Here is an 11,908-nt window from a genome sequence, read left to right as displayed (position 1 = left end):
ACCATAATAAACTGTAAGTAAAATTTAGGACATATTTTCAGAAATAAAAATATGCATGAAATGCACAACTTTCTAATAAAATATAAGATTTCCTAAGGGAAAAAAAAAAGAGTTGGCCACTTTACTGACTGAGGCATCTGGGCTCTCCATTGTCTGTAATATCTTCTTACTAGACACTGGAGGTAAGGAAACAAAAGCAAAAGTGAGGTATTGGGACCTCATCAAGAGAATAGCCTTAATATACATATATAATGGAATATTAGTTGAAAAAAAGAATGAAATCTTGCCATTTGCAATGATGTAGATGAACTAGACTAAGTCAGAGAAAGAAAAATAACATATGATTTCACTCATATGAGAATAGCCTTGTGCACAGGAAAGGAAGCAATCAACAAAACTAAAAGGCAAGTTTTAGAATGGGAAATGGTATTTGCAAATGACGTGCCTGATAAAGTGTTAATATCCAAAATCTGTAAAGAACTTATCAAACTCAACAACTCAAAAACAAAAGAAACCCAGTTAAGAAATGGGCAGAAAAGAAGACTGGACATTTTTCTCTAGAAGACATATAGATGGCTAACAGACACATGGAAAGATGTTCAACATCACTCAACATCACGGAAATAAAAATCAAACCTACAATGAGATATCACCTCACACCTGTCAGAATGGCTAAAATTAAAGATAAATGAAACAGAAGATGTTGGTGAGGATGTGGTTGATGGCAATGCGAACTTGTGCAGCCACTCTGGAAAACAGTATGGAGGTTTCTTAAAAAGTTAAAAATAGAACTACCCTATGATCCAGCAATTTCACTATAAGGTATTTCCCCAAAGGATACCAATATACCAATTCTAAGGAATACATGTACCCTAATATTGACAGCAGTATCATCAATAATACCCAAATTGTGAGAAAAGCCCAAAATGATCATTGAGTCATTGAATGAAGAATAGAGAAAGAAAAGCTTAGATATTTCCATGCACACACACACGGAATATACATGTGGCATAATATTATTATATAGAATTTAATATATGGAATGTATTATTATATGAAATATTATTATTCCATTATATATAGAATGTGGAATGAAATTATTATTCCATTATATATACATATATAATGGAATATTAGTTGAAAAAAAGAATGAAATCTTGCCATTTGCAATGATGTAGATGAACTAGACTAAGTCAGAGAAAGAAAAATAACATATGATTTCACTCATATATGGAATTTAAGAAACAAAACAAAGGGAGATGGGGGGAAACAAAAGAGAGAGGTAAACAATAAAAGAGACTCCTAACTATGAGAACAAAGTGAGGCTTGCTAGAGGGGAGATGGGCAGGGGATGGGCTACATGAGGGATGGGTATTAAGTAGGGCACTTCTGATAGCACTAGGTGTTGTATATAAGTGATGAATCACTAAATTCTACATCTGAAAATAATATTATACTATGTGTTAACCAACTGGAATTTAAATCAAAACTTTAAACTACAAAAGAAGAAAAAAAAAACCACAAGAAAACAAACCAAGATAAAAAAAAATACCCCCAAATAATAAAATAAGATAAAGGAGCTTATTTTTAGGATAAACACTGACATCAGCGGTTTACTTGTTACTTCACACAATGAAAAAGGGAAATTAAAAAAAAAAAAAGGAGCTTATTTTTAAAATTCAAAAAAATACCAATCAAATCCTGAACAGTTTTTCACAACCTGTGTTGTAAGCTAGCTAGGATACAATCTTATCAGTACATATGTATTAAGTGTGTGTGAACACCTCTGTAGTCTAGGCCTCCTTTTGTTATTGTTCTTCTTTTAAAATAATGGTTCTTAAACTTTAGTTGACCTCAGAATCACATGGAGCTTTTGTGGAAACAAAGACTGATGGGTTCCATCTCTAGATTTCTTTCTTCAGTAGTTTATGTTGTTTGGTTGGGACCATACTAGATAACTACTCTTTAAAATGCAGTTTTTGCATATTGTCTATTCCTTACTTAAATAGCACTCTGAAAGTATTGTGAAGATTTCCACTGTCTTTTTTTTTTTTTTTCTAGAGACTGGTTTTTATTTAAAATTTATTGTAATGGGATCCATGAAAAAAAAAGAGGGAGGGAAGGGTAGAGAACATGCAGGGGACACAGGAACATGAGGACATGGCTAGGGCCACAGCTTTTGTCATGAGGAAGAAGGATGAAGAGAAAAGACCAGAGCTGGAGCTGGGGTGAAAGAAAGGTCGGGGACATGTGGCTGTATTCCCTCATCCCCAGGAAGCATGCCTAATCCCTGGATCTCCCTCTGTTTACCCTGGAACCCTAGAGTTCTATCTCTGGCCCTGCCTCTGGCTCTAGTGGTTCATTCTTTGGCTCCCCTTGTCTTGTTTTCCTCTGATAGGTCAACAGTTAGGGCTTGACCCCAAACAACATCACCTTATGAACATGCTATACCATTGCCTTCACTGCTTCTGTCCCTTCTCCAACCTCAGCTTTTCCCCTCTCTGAAAGGAGGGGGGGGAGCACCAGCTCCCCAGGAAGGGGCAGCAGTTAGTAGTGGGACTTGTGCAAGGAAGAGAGCAAGGACCATCAAGGAGAAGTCTCACAGATCCTTAGAAGGGAAGGACAGGGTTTACAGAGAGGAGAAGGGGTGAAGGCAATGGCTTCTCCTGTCCTCTAGGACTTTTATACTTCTCTCTGTTTGGGCAGCTGAATGCAGGTTTCAAGGGAACATATGCTTCAAAAAATGAAGTATTGTGCATGATTCTATAGTTTTTTCCTTGAAAACATGATTAACAATGATGATAGCCAATTAAGAGCCCACTGTCTCAAAGGTTAATGACAAGGCTATCCGTTCATTAGAAAATGTAATGTCATGCTGGGTCAACTTTTGAGTCATCTTTCTCAAATTAATTTTATATATAAGATAATACACATCTTGGAACATGTAATGATACCTCTTCATAAAAGTTACCTTTTAAGACAGAGTTATTTGAGTTCAATAGCTAACAATTGCATCATACTTCAGTCTCTTTCTCAGATTAAGAATAAGTCACTAATGTACAGGTAAAGTTTATATTGCTCAGGGTTGTCCAGAATACTGAACCAATAAGATATACCAATCTATAAGTTATACATATATATACATATATACATAAGTTATACATATATATATGTATAACTTATAGATTGGTATATCTTATTGGTGTATATATATGTATATATACCTATATATATATGTATAACTTATAGATTGTATAAATACTTATAGATTATATATATACATATATATGTATATATATACATTTCTCTATATTATATATAGAGAAATATGAATATATTTCTATATAAATATATATGACATTTTATATAAGATGTTGGCTCATGTGAACATGGAGCCTGAGAAGTTCCATGATCTATTGTCTGCAAGGTTTGAGACCCAGGAAAGATGATGTTGTAGTTCTAAAATGGGAGAATAGGGGAATGAATGAAAGGTATAAATTCCATCCATTAAGTCTGAAGGAAGGACTGAGGATCAAGAGCATCGAGGGCAGGAGACTATCAATGTCACAGATCAACCAGTCAGGCAGAGTGAATTCACCTTCCTCTGGCTTTTTGTTCCATTCAGGCTTTCAGTGGATTAGGATGATGCTCACCAGCATCAGGTAGAACCCTCTACTTACTCAAGTCAACTGACATAATACCAATTTCTTCTGGATACACCCTCACACATACAACAAGAATTAATATTTAACCAGTTATCTAGACATGTTGTGCACTAGTCCAATTGGCATATACAATGAACCATCACAAATCCACCCACTGTGGTGAAAGACCAGGTGCACTACTCAACATTCTGCCCACTGGGAGGAATTTTTCTCACTATCATCCTTCAGGGATGTTTCAGAGCATGGCAGTAGTGCTACAATTGTCCACTTTTGAAAGGTGTCTACATATCTTGCAGAATTATCAGTAAGCCAGGCCTGGGTCATCTCTCCCTCTGTCTACTGATTATAGTGAACCCTCCATGAGCCCATAACTATTGCTCAAATAGCAAAGCCAGTCTAACAGGCATGGGGGACATGGGCATTTGGACCACTTCTTCATGTAACTTACTGATACCTTCAGGGACTGCTCAGGCTACATCATGTGTATATCACATCCATTTGATGATGCTGTGGCCATGTACTCTGAAATTTGTGTCTTGGTGGGTAATACAATACACAGATCATGAAAGGCAGCTCTGGTTTCATGGGAAATTGCTGGCCCGTGGTTGAGCATTCAATCTCTACCAAAGCTTAGTAGCATACCAATAGCTCTTTATCAAATGAAAAGTAGTTGTCCACAGTGATGGCAGAGCTTAACATGAAACTTAGCATCTGTGCTATGATTTACCCACAGATAGCAGCCCAAGACTCCATACAGCATTCCCTTGCAGGGAATTCCCTTGCATACAGCATTCCCATACAGCTATTGCCAATTGGACCATCACTATTTTTGGTGGATCAGGTAACCCAAGTGCCAGCGCAACTTGCATAGCAGCCCACACCTTTTGCAAGTCCTCCTTTTCTGAATCATACTCAAAATAGTGCAAAATTATCTTATGGTTTCATTAATATGTAGAATATAAGGAATAGTGCAGAGGACCATGGGGTAGGGGAGGGAATCTGAATGGGAGGAAATCAGAGAGAGAAAGACAAACCATGAGAGACTGCAGACTCAGGAAAACAAATTCAGGGTTGTGGAAGGGAGGAGAGAGATGGTAACTGGGTGATGGGCATTAAGGAGGGCACCTGATCTGATGAGCACTGGGTGTTATACGCAACTGAATCAATGAAAACTACATCAAAGACTAATGATGTACCATATGTTGGGTAAATGATCTTAATAATAATAATAATAAAACCCTAGCAGCTTTTCTGTACATCTAGTAAATGTGTTCTAATAATACACTCAAATAAAGATGCTGTTGCCTCCAAAATCCACAGTTCCACTATGTGTTGTACCTCTTTGGTCACAGAAGGGCTAGATGCAACAATTTATCTTTTACTTAGAAGATATATCTCCAGGGGAGCCTGGGTGGCTCAGTGGGTTAAAGCCTCTGCCTTCAGCTCAGGTCATGATCCTAGGGTCCAAGGATCAAACCCTGCATCGGGCTCTCTGCTTAGCGGGGAGCCTGCTTCCCCCTCCTTCTCTCTGCCTGCCTCTCTCTGCCTACTTGTGATCTCTGTCTGTCAAATAAATAAATAGAATCTTTAAAAAAAAGAATATATATCTCCACATGACATATCCACTGGACCTCTAGAAATGTCACTGAGATAAATAGGCCCTGAATTTTGATGGATTTATTTCTGAACCTCTAGTATGAAAATGTCTACCAGAGAGTCTACAGTAATTATTACTTCTTACTCATTAGGTCCAATCAGCATAAGACACTCGTGTCTTATGGGAATGAAAGAAGATCAAGATCCTTGAGAAAATATTTACTAATCATATACCTGATGAGAACTTTGTACCCAGACTATACGAAGAATTCTCAAAACTGAATAATATGTATATAACTGAATTTTAAAAAGGGAAATACTTGAACAGGTACTTCGGGAAACAATACATATAGACATCAAATAGGGCACAAAAATATTTTCAATAAAATTGATCAATGGGGATATGCAATAAAGACCATAGTGAAATATCATGACCTACTTATAAAAATGACAAAAAAATGAGACTACTACTCATACTGGAAGCAGCATTAGAGCTACTCTTCTGTTCAGTTTTGACAATGATTTTTCTTTTATCTGTGTTTTTTATTTCTTCTCTTTTTGGTTTTCATGAACAAATTCTAAGGACACAAGCTAAATGATTAATGAGTACCAAAATATAGACACTTTGATTTCCCCAGCTTCCTATCAAGTCACATTTGGAGTTTAAGCAATTTTCCTTCTCTTCACATATCAAATGAAAATGTTACTATTTCTACATAGTAATACTTTGACATTAAAAATAATGTCATTATTTCCTGAATGAACTTTCATTGCCACTTCTCTTTTATTGATGAAAGACAAAGATGAACACCTTACCACTATGTTCAAAATATCTCAGTAATTTTTAAAATTTGGGAAACAGTGCAGAGATTCCTTAAGAAATTAAAAAGAGAGTTATCTTATGATCCTGCAATTGCACTACTGGGTATTTATACCAAATATACAGATGTAGTGAAAAGAAGGGCCATCTGTACCCCAATGTTCATAGCAGCAATGGTCACAGTTGCCAAACTATGGAAAGAACCATGATGCCCCTCAACAGACAAATGGATAAGGAAGATGTGGTCCATATAAACTATGAAGAATTATGACTCCATCAGAAAGGATGAATACCCAACATTTGTATCAGCGTGGACGGGACTGGAAGAGATTATGCTGAGTGAAATAAGTCAAGCAGAGAGAGTCAGTTATCATATGGTTTCACTTATTTGTGGAGCATAAAGAATAACACAGGACATGGGGAGATGGAGAGGAGAAGAGAGTTGGGGAAAATTGGAGAAGACAAAGCATGAGAGACTGTGGACTCTCAGAAACAAACTGAGCGTTTTGGAGGGGAGGGGAGTGGAAGGCTGGGTGAGCCTGGTGCTGAGTATTATGGAGGGTACATATTGCATGGAGCATTGGGTGTGGTGAATAAACAATGAATTCTGGAACACTGAAAAGAAATTTAAAAAGTAAATAAAATTTTAAAAAAAGAAACTGGGGTAAAGAACGAAGTGCCCCAGGTGATCCCATCTATGCTGGTCTTTCTTGCCCCATCTGATTCCTCTTGCTTCCTTTTTGCATGTCAGCTACATTTACCTGTTTTTGTTGTTGTGGCTGATGTTTCTGCAGTTTTCTGTCTCTGAGATTATCTAGACCCTCTAATGCTGGGAGGCTCTGGGATGACAAATTTTCATAAGCATCACCTTGTTAGACACAAAATTTCTCAGCCTCACTCTTGACCGATTGAAGTGGAATCTGCATTTTCAGAAAACAACAACAACAGAGTATTCACCTACATTACAGTTTGAGAAGCACTCATATATGCCACCTCCCCTGTGGTCCTTTGTTTTGTTTTCCTTTTCTTCTCCTCTGCCCTATGCCTAACAAAGATTTTCATGTGTTTTCATATTAAAGTGGAAAGTTCATTGTAGGTCTGGAATGTGGCCTGCAGTTTGTATGAGGGTTGACAACTGAATTTAAATTTAAATCATGAAGACAATCAAGGACTTTGGTCTCATTAAATTGGAATATGATTGATTAGCTCAGAAGATCATACTAATCAAAGAAATAAGAACATCAAAATTTTTAGATAAATTGAAGTTTACACAAACCTGTCAGAAGTGTCATCTGTGCTGGAAAATAGCATAAAGTAGTTTCAATTGTTAGCATTAGTACTGTATATAGTGACTTGATGTTAATGATTTCAGAATCCATAATGCCCAGTGGGACACTTGGACTTCTCACACATGTTCAGATTTACAACGCCCAGAGGAACAGCTTAGTTTTGTCCTAAAGGGAACCTGTGGGAGCTATTAGGGGATTTTCAGCTCTTCATGCCTTCCTCTTCTGGCAAAAGCACACAGTTGTACAATTGGTTGACTCTTGTGTTTGAAGAAAACTGATATAAACAACATTTTCCTGAACTTGGCAAACGAAGCATCCAAAATGAATAAGTGTTGTTACTTGTGTTTTGTCATTCCAGTGTTACTATATTTTTTCTACTTTAGAAAGTGTAACTCTCCAAAGGATCTCCACATTTTGTTATAAGATATGGGTAAGAGAGAAATAGTATCTACAACATACACTCTTTGTATAAAAATTCAAAATACTGTATAATTTGTAATAACTTTAGATCAACTTACTAGATGCCAAAAATGGCATGCAAAAACTGTAAAACTTTTAATTATCTGTATATCTTATTTTCAGGACTAAATCTGGATAAGCAAAATACCTGTAAAACTGAAATTTTCACCTTAACATAATTTATTATCTTTCTAAGATATCTATAATGACTTTATAAATTTTAGTGAACTAGAATGTTAAACTATTTAAGATGAATTTTAATATCAGGTCGTGTGTCCTACATAACAAGTCTTTCTGACTATGCTGACTAGATGATCTATCCTTTTTAATTAATCACATTCTGTGATTTAACTTTTAAGGTAAGTCATATACATATTAATTCCTCTAGCCTCTCTCCCACTTCTAGCAACAATTTCATTGAGTATTTTAAAAACATATTAGTAAGAAATTTATAGAAAAATGTGCCTCCAATACTCTTTACACCATATGGTTTAATACATATATCACAGAAATTAAATCTGAGATTTTGAACTGCATTTAAGAGAATCCATTCTAAACAAAAATACAATTAACCACTGGAATTTTGTTAGTGGTTATTTGTGTCACCTGTACTAAGTTCCAGAGTTTAACTCAATTTTATTCTGCTGAAAAAACTGGTGGAGAACTAGTACTCCAAGTGAAACCAGAAAGCAGCAGGTGACTGGCTGCTTAAACCTACATCAAGTCCTGTCACACTAGATATGATGGGGATAGGAAACTAAGTTTCTGGCTCTTTTGACTTCTAGAGTGGTAGACTTTGGTTAAACCCATACTTGTGTGGCAAAGAGAATCAGTTCCCAGCTATCCGAAAAACACATGTATCTATTGTACAACCTCTTTAATGTCTTTTCTCAAGTTTCTTTCTTTGCCCTTCTTCTGTTTACCTTATCTACTCTCCAGTGGATAGGTCATCTGTAAGTATGCCTTCAGCTACCAAAATGACTCCCAAGTCATTGTTCCTACTAAGCTTCAGTAGGCTCATACTACTAAGCTCTCTCACCTAGATGTCCAGAGGCTCTTTCTCCACAAATAAGGCATTTGATTTCTCAATCTCAACTTCTCAGTCTCAATCTCAATTTCTCAATCTCAACATCTACCTAGTCTCCATGTATCTCTTCTCTCCTTCACATCTAGCATGATGACTACCTTCTGATTTATTTTTATCTCTTTGTTCTCCTCATCCTTTCCAATATTACATTACACATAAACTAAGAAATTTATATACACTTGAATCAACTAGAAGGGATTTGTAAAATGCAGATTATTAGACTTCATTCTTTACCTTCTGAGTCAATGTCTAGAGTAATACCTCACAATCTATATTTTGTACAAGAAGTTCCCCAAAAATTCTGTTGTGTAATCTGGTTTGAGAATCACTGAACCATATTAAAAACTCATTAAGTAGTACTCCTGACTCTAGTTTCCCCTCCCTACAGCATATTCTCTTCACTACAAGATATTTAATTTGAAAATTATTGTGAGGCACTTAAATGGTTCAGTCAGTGTCTGACTCTTGGTTTCTGCTCCGTTCATGATATTAGAGTTGAGAGATCAAACCCCACATCCAACTGTGTGCTCAACACAAAGTCTGCATGAGATTCTTTCCCTCTCCTTTTTTCTTTCCCCCTCCTCACGTGCTCTCTCTCTCTCTCTTTTTCTCTAAAATAAATAAAATGTTTTTAAAAAAATTATCTATGGTGGGACGCCTGGGTGGCTCAGTGGGTTAAGCCACTGTCTTCGGCTCAGGTCATGATCCCAGGGTCCTGGGATCGAGCCCCAAATCAGGCTCTCTACTCAGCAGGGAGCCTGCTTCCTCCTCTCTCTCTGCCTGCCTCTCTGCCTGCTTGTCATCTCTCTCTGTCAAATAAATAAATAAAATCTCTAAAAAAAATTATCTATGGTGCTACTGATTGTCTTAAAAGTTTTTGGTGTATGCCTATTGCCTGAGGAATAAATTTCAACATTCTTCACATGTCATTCAATTCATTTTGTCACAAAATTCTTTTCCCTTCTTTTCCCCTCAACCATGTGTCAGAATTATCTAAGACACTCAGCTTTCCCCATAAATTCTCTAACACACTCAGGTATCCCCATAAATTTAGTAATTTAATAAAAATATTTGAAATGTCTTTCCTTTCTTCTGAATCTGTTAACTCCTTTTCCTTTTTTGAACTGAAATAATTTCATTTTCTATTACCTCAGTTCCCCAAATAGTTTTCATATTTTATAGTAGCGGTAAATAAAAGTAAGAGCATTCTGATAAGTCTATGGCTTTATTTCAACTACTTTCTTCCTCTTTTCTTTCTATATAATCCTAGTGAATGCTATTTTTATACTTACTGCATTTCATTTAAGAGGTCATCCTGTAACAAGATGGATACTGAAAATGGAACATTGGTGACAAAGTTTATTCTCACAGGATTCACATATCAACGACAGTGGCAAATCCCCCTGTTTCTGGGGTTCTTGGTGATATACCTCATCACCATTGTTGGAAACCTTGGACTAACTGCTCTCATATTCAGTGACCCTCACCTTCACATCCCCATGTACTTACTCCTTGGGAGTTTAGCTTTTATGGATGCTTGGATATCATCCACAGTGACCCCAAAGATGCTGGTCAACTTCCTAGCTAAGAGTAAGATGATCTCTCTCTCTGAATGCATGATACAGCTTTTTTCCTTTGCATTCGGTGGAACAACAGAATGTTTTCTCTTGGCAACAATGGCATATGATCGTTATATAGCCATATGCAAGCCGTTACTTTATCCAGTGATTATGACCTATAGACTTTGTACCTCGTTGTTAGTCTCATCATTTGTAGGTGGCTTTGTTCATTCTGTAATTCATATAGGTTTTTTATTCAGATTAACCTTTTGTAATTCTAACATATTATATCACTTTTACTGTGACATCATGCCATTGTTTAAGATTTCCTGTACTGACCCTTCACTTAATGTTCTGATGGTTTTTATTTTCTCTGGGTCAATACAGGTATTTACCATTCTGATTGTTCTGGTCTCTTATATACTTATTCTCTTTACAATCTTAAGAAAGAAGTCTCTGAAAGGCATTAAAAAAGCCTTTTCCACCTGTGGAGCTCATCTTTTATCTGTGTCTTTATATTATGGCCCTCTTCTCTTCAGATATGTTTGTCCTGGATCTGCACAATCAGATGATCAAGATATGATAGACTCTCTATTTTATACTGTCGTAATTCCTTTGTTAAATCCAATGATCTATAGCCTGAGAAATAAAAAAGTCATAGATTCACTAAGAAAAATGTTAAAGAGAAATGTTTAGATCTTACACTATTATCTGTTCTCTTTTTCATTTAAAGCATCACAAATTATGCAGGTTATATGTGTTCTGTTTGGTAAGTGTGCAAAGACTTTCCAATTATAATTGCCCTAGGGTTTAATGATTTATTACATGTGTTCATATCATACTAGAATCATTGAAGCATAAAACAAATAAAAATATTTTATATGCTTACATATTCTTCCTTGTAGTTTTATAAAATCATTCAGTACTATAGGTTGCACTTCCTCTGAACAGGAATTGATTATGATGTCTTTGATAATTATATAGCCATATAGCCTGGAGGGAGGGCCATGCACATTTGGCCATACACATTGGCCATACATACCAGAGGAGGTAGGTTTATGGTTGAATCAACAACAACAAATCCCAAGAATTCTGCTAGCCATTTAAAGGTCTCTCATTCCACTTTATTTGGGGCATAGTAAATTTTACTTCATCTGGTTATTCAATAATTCTCAAAGCACTAAGGGAAGTAAAAAGAAATGGGGGAGCCATGAGAAAAATATAAGAAGGGAGTTAAAACAGTGAGGGTCCATCCAAATTTTAAGAGAGAGTCTTAGCCCAGTGTCTATGAGAAATGAAATGGAGCCAGGCAGGGGGGAAGGGGAATGTTGTCTCTCATTGTCTATGATGCCTTCTACATGCCCTTTCTAGCTGTGTTTGGATATTGTAGGGTAATCTGTAAAGGTACGCTAATTCAGAAAGCTAAGAAAGGA

At 36.3% G+C, this 11,908-nt stretch overlaps 1 protein-coding gene across 1 annotated transcript; it reads left to right on the top strand.

Annotated features, from left to right (window-relative positions):
- Positions 1-5,954: 5,954 nt before the first annotated feature.
- On the top strand, positions 5,955-11,171 carry LOC131825934 (olfactory receptor 5H2-like). The gene is made up of 2 exons (XM_059165259.1): positions 5,955-5,963; positions 10,242-11,171. Exon 2 carries the CDS (start codon positions 10,242-10,244, stop codon positions 11,169-11,171), a length of 930 nt encoding a protein of 309 aa, XP_059021242.1. The 5' UTR covers positions 5,955-5,963.
- Positions 11,172-11,908: the final 737 nt, after the last annotated feature.

The sequence above is a fragment of the Mustela lutreola genome, chromosome 2 (assembly GCF_030435805.1).
Source record: "Mustela lutreola isolate mMusLut2 chromosome 2, mMusLut2.pri, whole genome shotgun sequence".
In the NCBI taxonomy this organism is placed as follows: domain Eukaryota; kingdom Metazoa; phylum Chordata; class Mammalia; order Carnivora; family Mustelidae; genus Mustela; species Mustela lutreola.
Note: the sequence above shows the minus strand (reverse complement) of the source record. Positions and strands in the feature narration are given on the sequence as shown.

Bases quoted from the DNA above. Each gene is read 5' to 3' on its own strand.
- LOC131825934 (XM_059165259.1), top strand. From the start codon at position 10,242: ATGGATACTGAAAATGGAACATTGGTGACAAAGTTTATTCTCACAGGA.